General features: G+C 38.0%; 1 protein-coding gene across 1 annotated transcript in view; it reads right to left on the reverse strand.

Moving 5' to 3' along the window:
* The window catches only part of PDZRN4 (PDZ domain containing ring finger 4), a 420,326-nt gene extending 402,222 nt beyond the window's left edge, over positions 1 to 18,104 (reverse strand). The window contains exons 1-3 of the mRNA XM_033222417.1: positions 17,319 to 18,104; positions 14,887 to 14,973; positions 12,226 to 12,333 (exon numbers count right to left, since the gene is read on the reverse strand). Of these exons, the coding sequence (XP_033078308.1) occupies positions 12,226 to 12,333; positions 14,887 to 14,973; positions 17,319 to 17,966 (843 nt within the window). The 5' untranslated portion in view covers positions 17,967 to 18,104. The remainder of the gene's footprint in view (positions 1 to 12,225; positions 12,334 to 14,886; positions 14,974 to 17,318) is intronic.
* Positions 18,105 to 23,023: the final 4,919 nt, after the last annotated feature.

Raw genomic sequence — 23,023 nt, forward strand, 5'->3', positions numbered from 1 at the left:
AGTGCCTGCTGAGTGCCACTGGGTGTTGAAAGCACAGCAAAAGGCAGGATTTCTAAGCTCATCATGGTACTTAATAAAACAGGAGACTGAAATGACCAATACACATCCAAAGATTTATTTAACTTCATTAGACATCAAGGAAATGCCAGAGTCATCTGCATACACCATTTCACCAGATGGATGAAATTTAAAAACACACACAATACCAAGCCTTTGCAAGTATGTGGACTAAAGGAAACTCTAAGACACTGCTGATGAGAATCTAAATTGCTACAACCATTTGAAACATCTGTTTGGAAGTAATGACTAAAGCTGAACATTTGTATGTCCTCTGACCCTGCAAATATACCCGTAAATGTGTTTGTGTGTGTGTATCATAAATGCATGCATGCGTCCACAAAACAAGAATGTTCAGAGCACTTCTGTTGTAATAGCCTAGAAATGACAATTCCATTGAAGGTAAAATTGATAATTAAGTTGTGGTATAGTCATACAGTGAAATGCTACAATGCTACACACCTATAAGAATGAACAATTACAGGCAGCAATGGGAGTGGACATCACAAACATTGTGTTGAATAAAAGAAGTTGAACTGTAAAGAATAGCTATTGTGTGATTCTATTTATATAAAAGTCAAAAATAGGCAAAATGTAGAAGAAGGTAATGAAGGAACAGGGGAAGAAGGGAAGGTTTTGGGAATGCCTGCTATGCTCTGTTTCTTGATCTGGGTGCTGGCCTCGTGCATAAGTTTACTTTCTGATCTTTGGTTGCACTAGACACTTATGATCTGTGACTCTTCTGTAAACATTTACCTAAAAAGAAACAGGTAATTTCTAATTGTGATATTGCCAGGAGAAGGCAATATGAAAGAGCATCACGTGGGATTAGAGTTTAAACATGAAAGTCAGAGAAGGCTTGTCTGCAACAGTGATATTTGAGCTGAGTAGAAAGAATGAGACTATGAGTAGAAGTTAATGAGGTTAAAGGAGGGGAAAGAGACTTCCAGTGAGAAATCCTTGAGACGGGAAAGTGCTGAGCACATTCTGGAACTGAAAGAGAAAGTCAACGTAGCTTGAACAACTTGAGCTAAGAGGAGGGTGGACAAAGGAGCTGGATTTATAGAGGAGTGCCAGAGGAGGCAGGACCTCATTGAATAGCTTAAGAACCTTGCATTTTATCCCACGCGCAGGGAAGGTTTTCAGGAATTATAGACAGAAGGATCATAAGATGTAATTTGCATTCATAAATTATCTCTCTGGATGCTGTGAGAGGCATTGTTACTTAGAGTGGACTAAGGACCAAAGACCAGTGCTAGGTCACGAACAGTTTCTTACTAATCTATGATAGGATAAGTACAGAATCAGAGTACAAGAACTTAGAATCATTTATGTTAACTTGGTAGGACACACGTATGTCTGATGAACCTAATAATAATAAATACATAATAAAAATGGGCCTGGTAGTATTTTGTCTCATTTTATTTCATTTTCTTCTAGTAATACATTTTTATCTTATAGTGTACGATTCATAAAAATAAAATAAAATAATTAAATGTCCTTTACCACAAATAGTTCAAGTAGCACTGGCGTAGAAACAGATTTGACAGAGCACAGAAATGGTGGGTAAGAAACCATATGAAGTAAATTGCTATATTCTAGGAGAGGGAAGATGACATATTTGATTGAGAGAAAATTTTGTCTGAACAAAAGCTCCAGTGTCAATAATACTTCTAAATATATCAAATCAAGTTTAAAAGGTGAACAGGCTCTGATATATTTTGGCTGTGTCCCCACCCAAAATCTCATTCTGAATTGTAATCCCCATAATCCCCACATGTCAAGGGGGAGACCAGGTGAAGGTAACTGAATCCCGGGGGTGGTTCCCCCATGCTGTTCTCCTGATAGTGAGTTCTCACAAGATTTGATGGTTTTATAAGTGTTTGGTATTTCCTTCTGCATTTATTCTCCCTCCTGCTGCCTTGTGAAGAAGGTACCTTGCTTCCCTTTTACCTTTGGTTATCATTGTAAGTTTCCTGAGGCCTCCCCAGCCACGTAGAACTTTGAGTCAATTAAACCTCTTTCCTTTCTAAATTACCCAGTCTAGGGCAGTTCTTTATAGCAGTGTGAGAATGGACTAATACAGGCTCCAACTGGCCTAGTACTTCCAACACCCATCTTATTACTGCAGGATCTTTTCTAAAAAGCCTGCAGTAGAAAACAATGCTTGAACACCCTAGTTCTTCTTAAGGAACTCTCCTGTCCAAAGGGTAACCCATCAAGACTTTTGTCTCTCTTCCTTTCTCTCAAGACTTTTTAGAGGACTTCTTTGAACTAATACCATCAAATGACTTCCTAATAGACATAGGGGATATATTTCCATAGTCTATTTGTACTAAACACCATGACACCGTCTGCAATGAAGAGACTAAAAGAAAGGATATGTGACCTCTGTTGTAGTGGACTACATTCTTGATATAAGATAATGATAAGCATACCTTTGGAAAGTGAAGACAAGGGAAAATGTTCAAGGTAAGTGTAGTGAATAAGATAACTAGGCTGTCAGTACCTTCTGGTACGTTTCTATTGTATTTATTTGCTACAAGCTCTTACTACCTCATATAAGGACAACTGTGATACCCAACCATTAGCATCCCATCTCAAGTTCTTTCACTTTTCAAGTTATTTTTATGCCCCAGTGAAATTTATCTTGGAATTTAATCTTTCAATCATTGCTTTGCTCGTGTCATTCCCCTGCTCAAACCTTATCACTGACTCCTTGTTGCCTATACCATAAAATGCAAACTCCTTAGCCAAGCATGCAAGGCCTTCCCCTAATTTCTTCAAGGTCTGGCTTCAACGAACTTTTCACAGATTACCTACCATGAATCACTTATGTAATTCTTAGCAATAGGTAGTATTAAGCAATGGTTGAGGGCACAGATACAGGAGCTCTTACTCTATGGCCTTGGCAAATTACTTGATCTCTCTGTGCCTCAGTCTTCTCATCTGCAAAATGGGACACCATTAATACCTACAGTACCAACCTCATGGAGTTCTGTGGAGATAAAATGAATTAATACCTGTAAAAAAACCTAAAGAATGCTTGACATATAATAACCAATAAGTATTAGCTATAATTTTTTTCAGGTTAATCGACCAAATGGCTGCCAAGCAAGACATAAAAGTCCTACTTTGTCTTTGACTCATGGCATTCTTCCTAAATATGGAAAGCTCTTGTTCTACCCTCTCTCACCTCCTGATCCCTCTCTGACGTTTCCTGTAAGAGTCCTTTCAAGTACCATTCCCCCTTAAAGCTTAAAGCTCTTAGGCTACCAGAATACCAAAGAAGTCTTCTTGGTAGTGATTCTATACCAATCACTCATTCTGTGTTCCTTTTGTTGTTGTTGTTTTGTTTTGTTGTTGCTTGTTTAATTAATGCTATCTTCCCATCTTGATTATAAGCTCTTTAAGGTACTTCCAATCAATAACAGGCTTTTTTTCAACCTTCAGCAACAAAAACCTATTATCATTTAAACATGTGTTTATGTACTTCATGAATCATGTTTGTAGCAAATTTCACTGTGAAAACTACCTTTTCTATAACTAACAAATGTTTGTTAACTATTTTTTTCTGAAATATAATTTCATAGAGTAAATCTATTGTTTCCCTTAGCTTCAGTGTAATACATTATGCAAATAAAACATCAAATCACCTAATTTTACAAAACAATAACAATATTTTCATTTAATATTATATATTTTGTTAGGTATTCTATACTACATTGCATCATATGCTAAACTATGGAAAATATTTATTTCTTTAAGCAGAATAGTCAGTTGCTCATCTAATCTTATAAGTTGAAGATTTATTGCTTTACTTTTACAGCAATACAAAATTGTTTAAAATGTTCAAAACCACATAATGAATAATGTCTATTCTTTGGGGTGTTTTTGATATGAAGATAACAATGAATCACTTCTGAGTTGCTGATTGTAAAAGAAGTGATACATTCTTTTTAAGAACACTGTTATCTTCTTAAGAAAGAAGAGCAAAGGTGATTAAAAGTACTGTCTATAAAGCCATGGGACTGTGATGTGGCTGTAATAATTCATAAGCTTAAGAGGATCAGGCACCAAATCTACCCAATCCATGTCAGTTGCCTTTCTCTCCTTTGTGACACTTTCTCAAGACATTGGGAAGAACAATGATTTTTAGAAAAGACTGGGAAAGTTTCTATTCCTATCTCTTTGTAGAAACACTAAAATCTACTAGGAATACAACAGCATGTACTTATGAAAGCACAATCTTCCTAAACTTGCCTTAAAAAGTTCCCAGCATCAAGCTCAGTGAGCTGTGCCTTAAGCTTCTTCAGAATGCCTCACAGCTGGGGCTACTGGTAATTACTCCAAGCAGCTCTCCCCAAGAGGACTTCAAAGAGGCTCCTGTGCCATCCCCAGTGCTCTAGGAAGCTTCCAGCTCTTTTGGTCTTTTCACCAGACCATTTACAAGGCTTGGAAACATTGAAAATATCTTTCATCTTTTTAGTTCCTCTGCAGTCAATCATGTTTTTGTTCAATTTCATATTTGGTCCAGTGCCATTCTCTGCACATCTGCTTTGTAGACAAGCATGTAAATTCAGGCAGCTTTAACAGAGTTGTTCAAGTTCAATAACTAACATTCTGCAGGAGGGTGAAGGTGAGCACACATGTCTTCAGATCCAATTCAAGCATTTACATGAACAGAATTTAAAACATTACCTTGTAGACTTGGGTTCTTTCTGATTTATAGACTGTAAGAAATAGTCTAGAAAGATACAATTGCTTTGATCCATTGTGGCTAGATTTTCAAGATCTCACAACTTAAGAAACAATAATCTTTCAACTTCTGATTGATCTAGTAATAAATATATGGTGAGAAGGAATCAAATGTTACAGGAGAGCCTTTGGGGACTGCCCACCTGGAAAAATGTCAGGGATGTTGAAAAACTCTTGGATCCATACCATAATGCCTAAAACCTTGATCTTGAGATTCATCCATTCATTTAGTCCATCATTCAAAGAAAATTCACAGAATGTCTGAAGTTTCCCAGGCACAATGCTGAGAGCAAAAGAGATGGTGAAGATAGTAGGTTCAATAAAATACTAAAACCACTTCTAAGAAACCCATACATTTGTTGGGGGAAAAGAACATCAAAGAATAAATACATGAAAATGCTATGAAAGTGAGAGGTATAAAGATCTATTGATAACGGAGAAGAAAAGATAGTATTGCTTAGTGGATTGCAAAGGGCTTCCAGGAGTAGAGGATTTTTGAGGATGCAAAGGAGTTTGTCAGTTACAGAAGGCCGTGGCACAGAATACCAGTTAGACAGAAAACAACAAATAAAAGTAGAGAGGCCTGTTGATAGGAAAAGGGAGGAGTTTCATGAGACGACAGTAGAGGTTGTGTTTAAAAAAAATTGCAGAAAGAAAGTAAGGGTTTCAAAGGGCTATTTTTGCTTCACGAATAAAACCTGGGTTTAACCTATTGAAAATATATTGCCAACAAAGGCCCCTAAGCAAGGGAGCAAAACAATGACACGTTTTGCTGAGGGTAGAAAACAAGTAGAGTTATAGATAGCAGAAGCTGGAAGGAAGGAAAGCTTCGTCAAGAAGCTACAGTGCAGGCCCAGGTGAAAATGATAAAAGCTTAGGTGTCATTAAGGCATTATCTCTAGTTAAAGTTTGGATACTATGATGGAACAAACGTATATGGTTCAAATGGTGCAAGTGAATGTAAGGACCTTCTTTCCTGACAATAAATGTTGCGGGGGTGTAAGAAAGAGAGAAAGGAGGTGCCAGGTGCTCAGGATGATTGAAAGGAAGAAAAGGACAAAAACCAGTACATTAAGGCCCCAATTTGGAATTTTACCTAAAAGCAACTTTGGATCACAATTTAAAGTGAATCAAAATAATGTTACAGGTGTTCTGATGAGATTTTCATAGGACAGAATGATGACGAGAATAGGAACCACATTGAGACCTTCAGAGAGGAACACCAAATCCAGCTGTGCCATGTGCAAGCTGCACAGTAAAAAGAGGTGGCCCTGTTTCCCTTCTCAGGAGTTTAGCACTAACAAGTCAAACAAAAGTTCAAGTCTTAGAAGTTTAAAATGGATAGACAGTGCTTAACACACTCAATAGTATAAGGATCTTTCCAGTCTTTTTTTTGTAGGCTAACATAAAACTAATGTTTATTAATACTAAAAACTCAGTGGTGTGGCAAAATCATGATGACCACCTAGTTGGAAAATCTGAGGGACTGTCTATGATGACACTTATACTTACAGGAGAGAAACTGAGAAATGGAAAAGTTGAAAAACCTTTGAGTGATAATGCGACACAAATTCAGGGCCAAAATCCAGTTTAACGCCTGCATCCTTTCCTGAAACTATGAGGCTGCCTCCATCTACAGATTCTACTGTTTCCCTACTCAATGTAATGATTTGTAGTCATGAATTAAACTGACTTCTAGGAGGACAGGGACACTGAATAAATCTACAGTGTCACTTCATTAAGGCAAGGTGGTAATGTCCATTTACACTCTTTTAAAAATGTATTTGTTATTTTTATAGGGTTAGGGGGTACAAATGCAGGTTTTTTTACATGGATATATTGCATCATGGTGAAGTCTGGGCTTTTAGGTACCTGTCAACCTGAATAAGATGCATTGTACCCACTAAGTAATTATCAGCCCTCAATCCACTTCCCTCCTCCCACCCTTCCACATCTTCAATGTCTATTATTCCACTCTCTATGTCCATGTGTACACATTGTTTGACTCCCATTCATAAATGAGAATATGTGGTATTTGACTTTCAGTGTCTGAGTGATTTCATCTAAGGTAATGGCCTCTGGTTCCATCTGTGTTGCTGCAAAACACACAATATCTTTTTTTTTATGGTGGCACAGTATTCTATGGTGTATATATACACACCGTGTTTTCTTTATCCAGTCATCTACTGATGGACATGTAGGTTGATTCCATGACTTTGCTATTGCGAATGGTGCTGCAGTAAACATACAACCGCAGGTGTCTTTTTCTATAATGATTTTGTTCCTTTGGGTAGACACCCAGTAGTGTGACTACTAAATCAAATGGTAGTTTTATTTTTAGTCCTTTGGGAAATCTCCATAGTGTTTTCCATAGGAGTTGCACTAATTTCCATTCCAAGCAATAGTGTATAAGTGTTCTCTTTTCTCTGCATTTTCACCAACATCCATTGTTTTTTGACTTTTTATTAATAACCATTTTCTGACTGATGTAAGACGGTATTTCATTGTGATTTTAATTTGCATTTCTCTATGATTAGTGATATTTAGCTGTTTGAATTAGACATAAATTTGTCAAAAAGCTAACTGCCCAGCAGATTTACAGGTGACCTATAAAAACTCGTAAATGCTTCTTATGCATCAACAAATTAGCACCATTGCTTTGTGAGATAGTAAGGTATAGTGTTTCATTAGGTATATACAGAGGTAGCACCTTGCAGATCTGATTCAATAACATTCATAAATGTTTAGCTCTGAGCTGCAATTAATTTTCCTGCTTTAACAGCTACAATCTGACTATGCAGAGTGTTAGCTAAATAAACAAGACAACTACCAAAGATTTTCATTTTAGCAGTACAGACAGTGACCACAGAGAATGCAGAGGTATAACATTACAGAAATAAAAGAAAGTGTAGTTGGCAGTCTGGCGATAGTTAAAAAGTTTCTGATTTGTGAAACTCTTTCTTCTGGTAATAAACTTAGCACTTAATGGAAAGTGCTACACTGACACTTCAATGTGGGAACTATTTCTAAAGAAAAGGAAAATGCCTTTTATGCTGCATTGCATTATGAATTTCAAGGTAAAAAATAGAATAAAAATATTTTAATATATGCACTAAAAATTAATCCTCTGCTCTGTGCTCTGAGCTATTCATCTCAAAGATTCCACAGACCTTCAGCCCCACTCTGATCTCCAGAAGTTGAGAGAAGCACTGTGCCTCCAGCACTTCCCTGTCAAACAGCATTGGCCTGGAGCTGCAGGGGTTAGTGGAGTGCTGGGAGAAGAAAGTGTAAACAAAGAGCCATGAGTAATTATCCACCCTTTCCCACTCTGGAGTTGGAGTTACGGTTGCATTGCCTGCTATCAGCATCATAAAAATAGGAGAGGAGACTGGGCACTATGCCTCACGCCTGTAATCCCAGCATTTCAGGAGGTCAAGGTGGACAGGTTGCTTGAGCCCAGGTGTTCAAGACTAGCCTAGGCAAAATTTTCTCTACAGAAAATTTTTAAAAAAATTATCCGGGTGTGGTGGGGTGCACCTGTAGTTCCAGGTACTTGGGAGGCTTAGGCTGGAGGACCCCTTGAGTCCCAGAGGTAGAAGCTGCAGTAAGCTATGATCATGCCACTGCATTCCAGCCTAGGTGACAGAGCAAGATCTTGTCTCAAAAAAAAAAAAAAAAAAAAAAAAGAAGAAGAAGAAAGAAAGAAAGAATAGAGGAATCGATGCTAAAAGCAACAGTGAACTTTGTTTCTCAACTCCCTCCCACATACCACTTAGGCATCCTAACATCATGAGAACTACATTAATGGTCATGCGTTCTTCCAGAATTGTGCCCAACTCTTCAATAGGATCAGGGATTTTCTGTGATTCCTTTGGTTCTTGAAAGAATGAAAAACAGCATGCTTTTATTCGCTGTATACTGTGGTGAATTCTTGGCCTATGTGAATTTCTGTGATGTTTCAAAACGCCTTCAACAATATCTTCTGCCTTTTCAGTCTCCAGTGATATTTTGACAACTAGTGTAACTCAAATGTCACAACTGATTTTTTAAAATTTACAAGCATAAATAGTTTAACAAATATGAATGTGGAAATAGATAGAAACTGGTTAACATATGCTTGTGGAGACCGACTCCAAAAATTAACTTGCCTTATATTATGTGAAACATATGACATAGATTTACCTAATGACAGTGATTTTTATTCTTTTATTATTCTTGAATTTTATCAATAGAATGCAGAATATTAAAAAATAATACTTTACTAGCCTTTGTTGAACTATACCAAACTAGTATAACTAATATATTTATTACAGTTTATAGAATCTTTTTAACCATCAACAGAACAAAACCTTTAACATATCTACTTCCTCATTTACGTGAATAACTTTGGGAAATTTTGTTGTTTTTTAAAAACAATTCATCAACTTGTATATGTGCATCAAGCAATTAGCTATACAAAATATTTTTGAGCATATCTTGACTATATATAAACCATAGAATCTCTTATTGTTTTTATTTTTTATTTCAGTTATATATCGGTAAATTCAAAGCATTTAGTAATGTGTCAGATTGTGCATAAGTCATATGGATAATTTTATAATATATGAACTAGTTTGTACTCTTTACACTGTTAACAAACTTTTTTGTTGCACCAGGTTTAAATCAGCATGACCATTTGAAATTCAAAAATTGATCCATTAAATTTGTTCACTGAACAAATCATTGATCACAAAACAGAAAAGAAATTATCTTTACTTTAAAAATCTGTTTTAAAATATGCATCTGCACATTTTAAACTGATAGATTTCTTCTCAATTTTCCTTTAGCTAAAAACTGCTTAAAGTTGACTGATACCATAATGACAGAGAAACTAAAATAACTGGTAAGCATCAAATATTTCTAACTTTAATGATTACACAGGGTTCTTTTACAACACACATATATGCACAAGAAAAAACACACTATTTGTTTAACTAGATATGAAAGTCACACAAATATCTATTCACTCAAAAAGCTGACAGCATCACTGAACAACTAAGCAAGAGCGATTTATTTCTAATAATCTTCTTTCTAAAATATTTCATGCTATTTAACACACAACATTCTAGAAATATGCACATCATCTAATCCATTTCTTAACTGCAAATGTGGTCACATTGATCCAGTCTAGAACTATAGCATGGTATACATAAAATCAGTGTACCCTGGTATAAAAGACACATTGAAAAATCTGTATCATTGAGACAAATTTCAAGCTCTAGTCATTAACTGCTAATATACGCAAATCAAAGTGAATAACAATACCGCAGCTAGTTAAATTTAATTTGAATTTCTATGGTTGATCTCTTTACTTTTTATCATACAGGGTTTAAAGATTAATTTGACATATGTTAGTAACAGTACTATATAGGTGTCTAGATGCACTTGATTTTTTCAACCATAGTTTTATAAAATTACCTTTTTAAAAAACCATTAGGTTTGTAACCAAATTGTTGTTTGACAACATAAAAAAATTCTTTTTCTCTTTTAATGTAACATTAATGAAGCATACATAATATTGTCACCTAGCTAGCATAAGTTATTTTTTAAATTGCCAACACATATTTCTGTTTTGTCTGTGTGTTTGTGTGTGTGTAAAAATATATGTATTCAGTTCCATCAGTTCTTCTAATAATATCAAATGTAAGACTTTACTTTCCACTGGTAACTGGACAACTTAATATGTTTTTGAGATAATGTAGAAAGTAATAAGGACAATCTTCTGTTTAAATTATGTTGCCCTTTAGATCATACTGCGCACATTCTAATTTTAGAAGCTACAGTATGTGAATGTTTCCACTAGACAAATTGTCAAGACGAACTGGATAGCAACAGCACAAGTAGATCTGCACTTCCTTGGCAACAAAACTGGAAGAATAAAATCTTGATACAAGAGACCTCTTTAGATATAAATCATAGTATTTTTTGTTGTTGTTTGTTTGTTTGTTTGGCAAAAGACAACTCTTCTTTTTTTTCTAAATTGTCTAGTCAGCTAATTTGTAAATGTTGTGTTTTTTTTCCCCAAAACAGAAAACTGTTGGCTGTTCTATATTCTTCACCCTTATTCTATGTCAATTCAGTAAAAATTCAACTTTGTTTAGTGCACAGACGATTAATGAAAATCTAAAACTTTTTTCAAAATTTAATACAGAAAATCTGCCTCCATCATGATAGTTTATATAAATATTCAGAAAGATAGCACTAGTGATTATATAGTCTAGAATGAACAGAATTTTTAAAATTTTAAAAAGAATAGTGGAGTCAAGTAAACCTTCCAAATTCCTATTTATACCTTTACTAATACATTAGAAATACTCACTGATAAAAGTAACTTAACCATTTTTGGTAACAGCAACTAATATTGTCTTAACCAGTTAATAAAATGTCAAAAGGACAGAGATGGCAGATGGCAGGGACATAAAATTTCATTATCATAACCCAATTTTACTAGCATATAGGTGCTCACTTTATCACCCCCAAATACAACAATACAGTTACAACATACAAAGAGTTCTCACCAGATTTTCACAGCAAAGAGAAAAAAAGGTATTTCCCTTTTTCTTTCATAAAAAAGATAATGACATGAACAAGGTAGCCATATTACACTAAGAAATATTACAGGTATTGTATAATTTCTTCCAAACTCTATATATAAAATATTAATTACAAATTTAAAATATAGTCTTAGTTCCTCATTAGAAATGTTCCTCAACAGAGATTTATCATCCTTTTTTGAAATGTCATAATAATTAATTCTTTAATAATCAAGCAAGTGACATCATAGATCATGGAAAACACAAGTCATTAAAACAGAGGTATTCATTAACACATTTGGAAACTTCAGGTATTGTATTCTTTCATCACAATATCTAATAAATTACATAGAATCATAATAGAGTTTGACATCTTTTTCGAGGCAGTGTCTTGCTCTGTTGCCTAGGCTAGAGAGCAGTGGCCTACACACAGCTCACCACAGCCTTGACCTCCTGGGTTTAACATCGAGTGATCCGCCCACCTCAGCCTCCTGAGTAGCTGGGACTATAGGTATGTGCCACCAAGCCCAGCTAATTTTTTTGTTTTGTGTTTTGGTAGAGATGAGGTCTCACTGTGTTGCCCAGTCAGGTCTCGAACTCCTGAGCTCAAGTGGTCCTCCTGCCTCAGCCACCAAAAGTGCTGGGATTATAGGTATGAACTATCTCTCCCAGTGACTTTTACATTTTTTGTAAGAAAATAAGAACAATAATGCCTTTACTGCTACTACGAATGTATATTCTAATAAGCACCACACCAAAGTAAAGCGGTAAGTCTGGAAATTTAAAATATCCAAATCTTTCTTGCAAGGATCATATACGTGTTTTATCATTGTCTTACCTCAATGATTTTGTCATGAATTTCCAGGCCATCTGCTCTGTCAGCAGGTCCATTTTCTAAAATTTTTGAAACATAAATTCCTTCAGTCGATGTTCCTTCCTGACTATTCTATTAAAAAAAATCGTTAACAGAAGAGAGACGTAAGCAAAATTTAAATATTATTAAGGACAATTTACTAAATGTAACATTACCAATCCTCTGTAAACCTGCAACTCTCTTAGGGGGGATTTGGCACAGAATTTTAACTTACTTAACACCAACTAGTCATTAATCAAGATGGCAATTTTAATGAATGAGTCCAGGGTCTCTGACAAGATTATCTATTAACTTCACATTTTTTAGTTCACATTAAAAGCTATGGGAAAGAGCATGTACAAGGTGAAATAAACTGGCTTTTAAGTATTATTTATAAAACATCTCACTTCTAAAGAGATACAGCAAGTAAAAGGGTGATAAGGTGAAAGAAGGAAAAAAACATGTGTCTGGTTCCCACTGTATAACTGGTTTGAGATGTGGTCAGACTTTTGAAATATAATTTAGCTTTTTGATGTGACAGATTTAGAAACATAGCTCTAGCTGTGTCTGTTCACAGGAGAGACTGGTAGCTTACTCAAGTGTAAAATCCCAAATGATCACATCCAAACTGCAAGGGAACCTATGCAAAAGGGAACCCATGCAAAGCTCATTTTTACATATTTCTAGGTACAACGTAACTCATGATTAGTTAAACCTCAAACATAGCCAATATGGTAAAAACAGGATACTTTAGACAGTCACAAGAAGCCAAAGCTTATTTAGGGAAAATATCCAACATCCTATAATAATACATCATATAATTTTAAATGTCATTTGACTTCATGGCAGGTTAAATAAAATTATTTCTCTTTAGCTGTCCTTATCATGAATTTTAAGAGACTTTTTAAAAAGGTCCAATGTCATCTAAATGTCAAATACCAAAACAGAATCTATAAAAATATTCCTTAGGGAAAATGATAAGCAAAATGATATGATGAAAAGACTTTCATCTTAATAAATGAAGACTGTTTTAAAAATAGAAGCACAGCAGTCATTAGTTGCTAGGTTTTCAAAATACTAAACACAAGGAAGAAATATGTCACTGCCATCCTTACCTAAACAGAGCATATGACCAACAACACTAAGACAGTTTCCTTGAACAACATCTGCAATGCAGGATGCAAAAATTTCATGGCAGTTCATTGAGAAAATTAAAGAGCATCATTTTTTAAAACTTAACCACCTTTTTCCAGTTATGGTGAAAATTAAGTTGACACAGGAATTCAATGATATAAAAGAACTTTGCAACTACAGTATATTATATAAGTTTAAAATATGCATTTTGAAAATAATTGGCATCAACATAGAGAATATTATTCATGTACTCAAACAAAGAACTTGGTTTGGGGAGCCAAAAATATTTCTAATCAACTGTTTTTCTTTAACATGGTACTTCCTATTGAAATCAATCATCCCTTCTTTCAACTATTCATTCATTCATTCAATATATATTACTTTCTTCCTAGTCTGTATTAGCATCTTCAAACTGAGTAATTTCACTTAATAAATAGGAGATTTAAGCAGGCAATACAACTGCCTAATGTTATCAAATAGAAATTGCCTACATATGGTATTGTGAAATAGGTTTATTCAAGAAATTTTCCAAAAGTACAATATAATTTAGATAAAATGTGAAATGTACTTTCCTTTTCTTCTTTTAAAGTAGCAAAGAGAACCAAGTTTGCTAGCTGTTGTTTTTTGTTTCTCTCAAAAATAAAGGCCAGGTGCATTGGCTCAAGCCTATAATCCCAGCACTTTGGGAGGTGATGCAGGCGGATCACTTGAGGTTAGGAATTCTGGACCAGCTTTGCCAACATTTTGTATTTTCTCTACCACAAATACAAAAATTAGCTAGGCGTGGAGGCACACGCCTGTAATCCCAGCTACCCAGGAGGTTGAGGCAGGAGAATCACTTGAACTGGAGGCAGTGATTGCATTGAGCTGAGATCATGCCACTGCACTGCAGCCTGAGCTGCAGAGTGAGACTCCATCTCAAAAAGAAAGTAATTTTTAAAAATTTAAAAAAATAATAAAATCAGGGCCAGGTGTGGTGGCTCACACCTGTAATCCTAGCACTTTGGGAGACTGAGGGGGGGTGGATCACTTGAGGTGAGGAGTTCAAAACCAGCCTGGCCAACATGGCAAAACCCTGTTTCTACTAAAAATACAAAAAATTAGCCAAGCATGGTGGCAGGTGCCTGTAATCCCAGCTATTTGGGAGGCTGAGGCAGGAGAATCACTTGAACCTAGGAGGCAGGGGTTGCAGTGAGCCGAGACTGCATGACTGCATTCCAGCCTGGGCAACAGAGTAAGACTCTGTCTCAAACAAACAAACAAACTAACTAACTAACTAACTAACTAACTAACTAAATAAATAAATAAATAAAACCTGGTTATGTACTGGAATATTTGCATTAAGAAATCTGATATTTGATCACAAGCATAATTTTAAAGATTAAACCACTGTTTTTCTTACTCAAAATCCACAAATGAAAGCTAAGTCCTCTATTATTTTATAAGCAACGAGTAATGTTTATTAATGCTTATTTTATAAGGAATGAGTAATGCATTAACAAGGTGTTTTACCTGATTTGGTCGACCTCCTATAATATTGAATCCCAAAGTGTCATATTCTCTTTCTAACACAATAGTGAATGACTTATGTTCTCCATCCTAGAAAAAAAAATGTATAAAATGACTAGGTAAAAATATAAAACAAAAATAAATGCTACAATAAGGTTTTATGTACTGTAAGTTAACTGACATGTGAAAAGAGGAAAACTTTAAAATTAAGAATGGTTGAATGTGGCAGTAGGTTGACATTTTCCTATACTTACTTTGTAAGTATGTATTTGAAAAAGAACAACGGTGCATGTGAGGGGGAAAAAACCCTATTTTCAAAAATTACTGAATGGCTTTACATTTTGAGACATGCAGCTCTTTTATCCTAATGCAGCATCTAAATCTGATTTCACTGTAATTGAAAACAGATTTTTGGTTAAACCTTGGAGGTATCTTTGTTTTTCCCTCCATTACAGAAAAGCAAAATATAAATTATCAATAGTGTAAAATTTTTATTTTGTAAAGTCTTAAGGAATTTAAGAAACACTGGAACTATTTAAAAATTTTAGTCATAATATTCATGTTGCTGTTGTAATGCAGGGTATGTTAGGCTACTGTAGTCCTAATTTTAAATAATATTCCTACTTGGTTTTGCATAATTCCTGCAGAATAAAAAAATAAGGGTTTGTGCTTAGTAAAGTAGTATGCATTTTTTTCCTGCTGGCCAAATAATAGTAAAACAAATAAGAATTATAGCTACAATGTTTATTAGTAAAGACTAACTTAAACATTGGATGAATTAGTGCTGGACTAGGTGGGTTTATTCATGGTTATAGATGTTATTAACATTTACTTGGAAAATTATTTCAGAATGATAACATTCCATATACATCATCATCACTACTATCAGCATCACGCTATTTTCCCAGGAGCTGTTCCCAGGCAGTGCACAGAGCAGCCCCTACTGGTAGTAGAAAAACATTTCTGAGAAACACATAGAAGGTTTTGGCTAGTCTGCAAAAATCATGGGCAGTTTTTCTCACTTCTCAGAATCATAGCTTGACTTGTTGCATGGACTTTTCTGTAATATTATTCTAACTGTTGCTCCTTTCCTTCAACCATTGGTTTCCTAGACCTTGAAATCTGGACTGGTAATACAAAGCTTCTATCTGTGCTTTTCCCAGGGTTCTCCCATTTTGTAAATTTACCTGTATATATGCGTGCATGTATATGCATATATGGACTAGAGAAAGAATCCTTGAAACCAGTCTTTTCATACACAGTGTGCATCCATTCACCAAGGTGGAAACATTTTAGTCCCTCTCACTTCAACGTTCTCTTTTAGGTTCAAGACAGGCGCTTCTAAACTCAGTACTTGAGTTGGAGGCAGTATGGAGCAGCCAGTCCCAAATGGGAATCTTTCTGGGTTGCTCCTCCCCGGGAGTGCTGAAGAATGAAAACAGCTCCTTGAATGGATCGCAAATTCTGCTAAATCCCTGCTCACCACGGCAGCGACCAACAATGTCAAACACTGCGCAGAAGTCCTCCAGGAGAGAAGTTACAGCTTTATAAACAAGCCTCTTCACATGGGGTGCTGCAAAGAGGCTTGCTTATTCGGTCTGAAAGCGGGCGGGCGGACCAGGAGCGCAGTTCGGGGCCAGAAGCTTAGACAAAGAAGGGAAACAGCCGCTGCCTGGGGGCTCGCAGGGCCGGTCTGACCACAGATGGAGGCTCTCGGACTGTACTTCCCAGGTCACACACACACAATCTCAATCTCGCTCTCTCTCTCCACCAATAATGAGATCCCGAGGCAAGGAAGGCTTATTTAGGGAAAGTCAGAGTGATGAAAAGAACTCTGCAAGTCTAAGAAACCCCATCTCTCAGCTCCTGAGGCCGTCCTGGCCCCCACATGCCTCACAGTCCCCAGCTTAGTAGAAGGCAGTTGATTCAGGCAATGGCAGCGCAAGTGTCATAAGCGCTGACACCAGTCCCAGGTGTGCGGCTGCCAGGGCCGCGGGGATGCTGGCGGCCGCGGGAGAGGAAAGGCTGGGCGGGGAAAGTCTGTGCTTTCCGGCTTTCCTTCTCGGATTTGCTTCAGGCACTGGACAAGGGTTCAAAAAATAGGCAGAGACGGTGGGGAGGCGGCTGAAAGATGGAGAAAAGGAGTCTGGATGGAAAACGAGTTTTCCCAATTCCTACTTTCCCGGCGCAAAGTTAGAATCGAATCTGTTTAACTCTTTCCAATCGTAATATAAGCAGAAAAGGGACGATCCTTAACTTCGATGACAATCCATTCGAAAGATAATGACAGGAAAGTAATGATCGGGGTGTGATGCTTCCTACTGCACAGTGAGGAAGGATGCCTAATTCCAAAGGAATCCTGAAGTGTCAGAAAGAACCGTTCCTCTTCCCACCCCAATCGACCATGCCCACGGTGCCCACCTCCCTTTGCTTACCCTGCAGTGGCCGCCACCCAAGTCGCCGGCGAAGTTACGGACGTGAGCCATGTATTGGGTGAACTTCTCCTGGTACCTGCGCGCGGTGAGCTGCACCTCGCCCTGCAGCGCCCAGAGCTGCGCTAGCAGCTCCTTCTCGCGCCGCCTCCAGGCGAGGACCCGAGGCCTGGGCCCCCGCCCGCGGCCACAGCGGCCGCCCGGCGGCCCCCCGCGCGCGCCCCCGCCCCGGCCAGCCCCGGGTGCCGGACTGCAGCCCCCCCGCGCGGGCACTTCCCCGCCGCCCAGCCCCGAAGCGCAGCCCGGGCGGCTGCAGAGGCGGCGGGCAGGGCCGAAGTCGCAGTGCTGGACGTGCGCCTCCAGCTCCTGCAGCCTGACCGAGTGGCCACAGCCGCGGGCGCGGTAGTCGCACAGGACGCGCAGCTTCTGGATGAGGCTGCGTAGCGGCAGCACCCGGTACAGCTCGCCGGGCGCCAAGGGCTGGCACTGCAGCGGGCACCGGCGCCGCCTCAACGCCCAGGGCAGCAGGCAGCTGGCGCAAAAGACATGCCCGCACGGCGTGCACAGGGGCTCTTCAAGCACCTGACCGCACAGCTTACACTCCAGAGCCGGGTCCACGGCTTCCGCGAAGCGCTCCAGGGCAAAGCCCATGTTAGGGATGGGGAAGAAAGGGGGAGTGAAAGCAGAGTCCGTCTTCTCCGAGCCCCCCTGCCTTCCCCGAGCCACCCCCGGGGCAGCCGCCTCGCGGCGTCGGCAGTGGCTAGTCGGAGAGAGGTGGCGGGTGGGAGGTGTGATCTCTGAGTTTGTTTGGCTTGAAGTTTTCAGGCTCCTGCTAGGTCCCCTGACTTCGCCCGTATTGACGCTAATAGAAGTAACCTCCAGAGACCCCCGCCTCCTTCGCTGCCCTGCGATTTATGTTCTTTCAAATTTTGGCCGCCAGTTTACAATGGTCCTTGGGAACACTGTGCTCTCCTTTGCCTGAACAGTGGACTTCAAGCATCGAGGCTCCTCTCCCTGGGTAGGGCTGATGATGGGTACAGCGCTAATGTTGAGAAACAACTTTTAAATCCACCACAATGTAAGCTTCGGGAGAGCAGAATCTTTTTGTCCTTCTGTTTTTCCGCTGAATGCTCATGGCCCGCCCGGCGTCAAATCTATCTCCAATATGTTTGAAATAGAAGCACTTTTGTTTCTTTCACATCAAAACTACAAAATCAGAAGTTAGGAAACTGTTACTTTAGCAAACCACTATTAGGAAAATAACACTAGGAAATCCACAGAGCCAGGCTTCTCAAACCATGATCCAGAAATCAGGTGAGTTAGAAAGGCGCGATCCTCGACCTAGCAGCAAAGATGGGGTAAAAGCCAAGCGCCCACCTCAGGACACTGCCTTCTTAAGGAGCCCCTGAACAGCCATGCAAGGCCTGCTCCCGAGTGAGGAAGCTGGGATTCTGAGTCTGACTCCAGGTTCAGTTGCCACAGCATCCATCTTCTACTTCCACAGGCGTTTTACTACTGGGGACGGGAATGTGATCATTTGGGAACCTGGAAGGGAAAATTAAAGGGAAGGATGATGAAAGAAAGCAGTGAAATAACATATAAATAAAATCTTAGTGGCTGCTTCCTTCTACTTATCCGGAATGAACCCTTTGGATCCAAATTGCCTCCCCTCCCAGTTTGACTCTTCAAATTGTGTAGCATGACAAGCCGTCCTGAAAATACGCAGTAGGGCGTCATTCCAAACCCTTCTTACTCCACTTCCTTTACCATCTTCTCAATCTTAGGAATGCAAAGAGATCCTTTCACCTGGCTGCATATTACTTACTGCCATTATCCTGAAGCTGCTACCAGATGCTTGGGTGGGTTTTATAAATTCATCATTGATGATTCCTTGCTGCCAGTTGAGCCTTGTTCCTGGAAAGCTTGTACTTCTCTGTGACACCAAATGGCATCAGTTGGAATTGATGAGAACAGCTCCAGACTTTGTCTTTTAAGTCCTTGGAGCTAACCGAAGAATTAGCGAAGACTAATAATAGAGGTTAATAACCTTCTGAGCCTTCTTTCCTTATGAAAGATGAGATTTTGTTAGCTGTTCAATAATCAGTGAGGATTGGTGTGCTAGATGTTTAATATGCTTTTAAACTCTTTTCCAAAATAAGATGCTGTATTTCTCATTTAATACATATAGATTCATATGTGATAAAGTAACATTTGCCACTATGTTCCGAATTTCCCCCTCTCTTTTGACCTGTCTTGCTACAAATAAATAGGCAAACAATAAATTTCTGATTAAATAAGAAATCATATAACATTAACAGCATGAAAATATTTTTGTGAATTGCATAAACTAGAGATGCATGTTCTAGAATTTATTCAAATACTTCTGGGCAGGAGAAATCCATTCCTTTTTTTGCTACAGAAAAAGTTGTGACTTACAGCTATAAACAGTTATAGTTATAACCGTGCATATACAGTTATAGCTATAGCTTGACATTTATTGGTTTTACAGTAAACACAATGACACTGACAGCATTTTTAAAAAGAGAGAGAAGAGATGGAATCCAAAAATATTCCATTGAGACATGAGACTGTTAGGACCATGAGACTTCAGTTACTTGAAAAAAAAAAAAGTTCGTATGATGTCCTTGGTATACCCATACAATTCCTATAGGAAAAGTAAGGAGTGTGAGCAAATTATAGTCTGAGTAATATAACATTTTTATTATAAAAGAAAAGCAGTTGTCAAAAAGCAGATGTCAAAAGTTGTCCACAGAGAATAACAAGTTCAAAAATGAGGACATGTAAAGTGAAACTAAGTAATGAAGTAGGCCAAAGAGAACAGGCAAATCTTTTACATAATCAAACAAAAGCCTGAGCACTTCCAAAAGAGCTAAGTACAAGGAAAGAACGTGACAAGAATTGAACTCTAAGGGAATGGACACACCCAAGTGAACCTCATAAACTTTTGCCATCTGGAAACATTGTGGCATAAGTCTGCGACGTCAATTGAGCCAGATAGTCTCCTTTCACTTCCCAGACTGTAAAATATTCTTCTACATATTAGCAAAATTGTAATATCGCTGAAAAGCTTGAGTGAGCTAGGAACATGGAGCCTAATTAAATGGAAGTAATTAGCTTGAGTAAACAAAGAAAGCACTTGAAATGAGTTTAAAATATGCACAAATATTTCAGCAAAACAGACCCAACAATATTTAAATAAATGCCTTTTGGCAAATTAGACAAATTAACACCTTGCATCTTTAGCTTGGGCATACCCTTACGTGTTCGCTGATCATAATACTCTATCTTTTAAACATCCCTAGATAGTGAAAATTGCAGGCTGAATACTAACACTGGGGGAAGAGCTGAAAGGAAAGCCACTGTCTTCTTGTTGAGCAAGGCCAACTTCTAGCTGTGTTACACATTGTAGCCAAAACCAAACCTGTTACATTTCTCATAACCTTTCATTCAGCCTGGACCTGAGAATGTGCTTTGCCAACCAAGAAACAAAGGAAAGACTACAAATTCACTTAGCTTATTTCCAAGCCAAGAACCAAGGCTTGATTCAAATTATCTTTAAGCAGCAGTTTGAGAGGCCAAGGTAGGTGGATCACTTGAGGCTGGGAGTTCGAAACCAGCCTAGCCAGCATGGTGAAACCCCATCTCTACTAAAAATATATTTTAAAAAATTAGCCTGGCATGGTGGCAGGTGCCTGTAATCCCAGCTACTCGGGAGGCTAAGGCAGGAGAATCACTTGAACCTAGGAGGTGGAGGTTGTAGTGAGCTGAGATCGCATCATTGCACTCCAGCCTGGGCAACAAGAGTGAAACTCTACCTCAAGGAAAAAATAAATAAAATAAAATAAAAGCTTTAAGCAATTGGTTGAGTATTTTCAGCTTAGTAACTAGTTTTTGCTTCAATTGGCTATCAGCAGTCGTATATTCACAAAAAGAGATTAAAACATTAACTTGCTAAATTATTTGGGCCAATTCCTAGTGCAGTAATGAAACTGGGATGTGACTTGGGTGTTTCCAGTGAGAAGAGTCAGGGTTCCATCCCAGCTCTGAGTCATACCTACTTCCAAGAATGAATCTAGGAGGTATTGGCTGTTGAGTCAAATGCTGAAATTCCTGCAATAAAATGCTGTATTCTAAGACTCAAAAATGATGAATGGAGAGGTAAAATGTGAAAGGGAAAGAGTTTTTTCACCTCATGCACAGATAATGCTTTGTCAAAACCAACTCATTTTTGACTCTTTTTCATCCTTTATGCATTCAATTAAGGGCCATGAAGTTGGAAAGGTTGGGGGAATTTTTCAAAGAATATGACCTTAAATCATTTATTTTATATATGTTCATATAGCATAAGTTAGTACTTTAAATATAACAACAGTTTTTCAATTCTCTGTTATATAAACTTTCTCATAAAGAAAATTTCATTATCTATGTTTTTCTTTTCTCAATTCCCTGGTCATTTATCATAAATTAGTACTATTTCTATAATTATCCCAAGTGCTCTAAATGTAACCTGTAACTATATAAAATTACTCTGGTAGCTGAGGCAAAAGTACTTAGCCACTGCAGGTCAAAATAGTTCCTGTGGAATACATTCATCTGTGTTGAAGTTAACAGACTTTGTTCTTATCTTGATAATTTTTCCATCATAATCTAGGATCAGATTTGCGCCTAGTAGCATAATGACTATGTTTGTAATGCATGAGATAATAACAAGGTCTCTTTCACAGTACAGAAAAATTCCAAACTTGATAAGAACAATAAAAGATACTTTGAAGTTGAGTTAGTTGAAAGTTCATTAAAAATGAGGCAGATTTTTTTTTTTTTACAAAAGTAGGCTGATAACACATTATGTTAGAGAAGTGATACACTTTGGATATGTTTTACTCTGAATAATACAGAATCAGTTAAATCCAGAGAACGCAGAGCAGTATCAATTCTTATAATTCTTGTCTGTTGACACTTAATCCATTAGGAGTTATTTGCTCTTATCTTGCTTTCCTGCTATGTTGGGGTCCGCATGTTTCCTAAACAAAGTAATTTGTTTGACTTGTGTTGTCTTGTGTGTTCATTCCTTTGTTTAGGAAACACGTGGACCCCAACATCTGGAGCAGCGAGCAGGGTCCGTGGCTCCACGAGAGCAAGGAACCGGAGGGGTAACACCCCGGGCAGGTAAATAAATGAAGGGGGATCCACGGGAAAGTTATGAGGAATTCTACCTCTCTGGCCTCTGAACATTTGCGATTACTCCAGGGACTGTTGATGTCTATAGGAGTAGAAGTTAGTTAAGGAACATAAGACTTTGAAGTGATTGTTTGCCCATGTTGAACAACATTGTTACTGGTTTCAATATCAAACCAAAGTGCAATTAAATCGAAAGGAATGGTTACAAGTGGTTAAAGTCGTGCGTCGAGCTCATCAGCGAGGGCAAACGATGCCTCTGACTTTGTGGACTTTGTGTAGTTCCATTACTCAGGCATTAGAGTTACTTGAAACTGACTCAGAGCGTGGTGATACTGCCACAGGAGGTGAGGCATCTGAAGCTTTAGAGAGGAATGATCCTGGAGAGAAACGTATTTACGCCCCGGTTTCTGAGGACAAGGAATTGGAAGAAGAGCTATTGCCTCTTTCATCTGAAGGAAATTCTGATTTGCAGCGTATTTTAGAGATGTTACAACAGTTGTTAAAATTGC

This window comes from Trachypithecus francoisi, unplaced genomic scaffold (genome assembly GCF_009764315.1).
Source record: "Trachypithecus francoisi isolate TF-2019V2 unplaced genomic scaffold, Tfra_2.0 Lachesis_group11, whole genome shotgun sequence".
NCBI lineage: Eukaryota > Metazoa > Chordata > Mammalia > Primates > Cercopithecidae > Trachypithecus > Trachypithecus francoisi.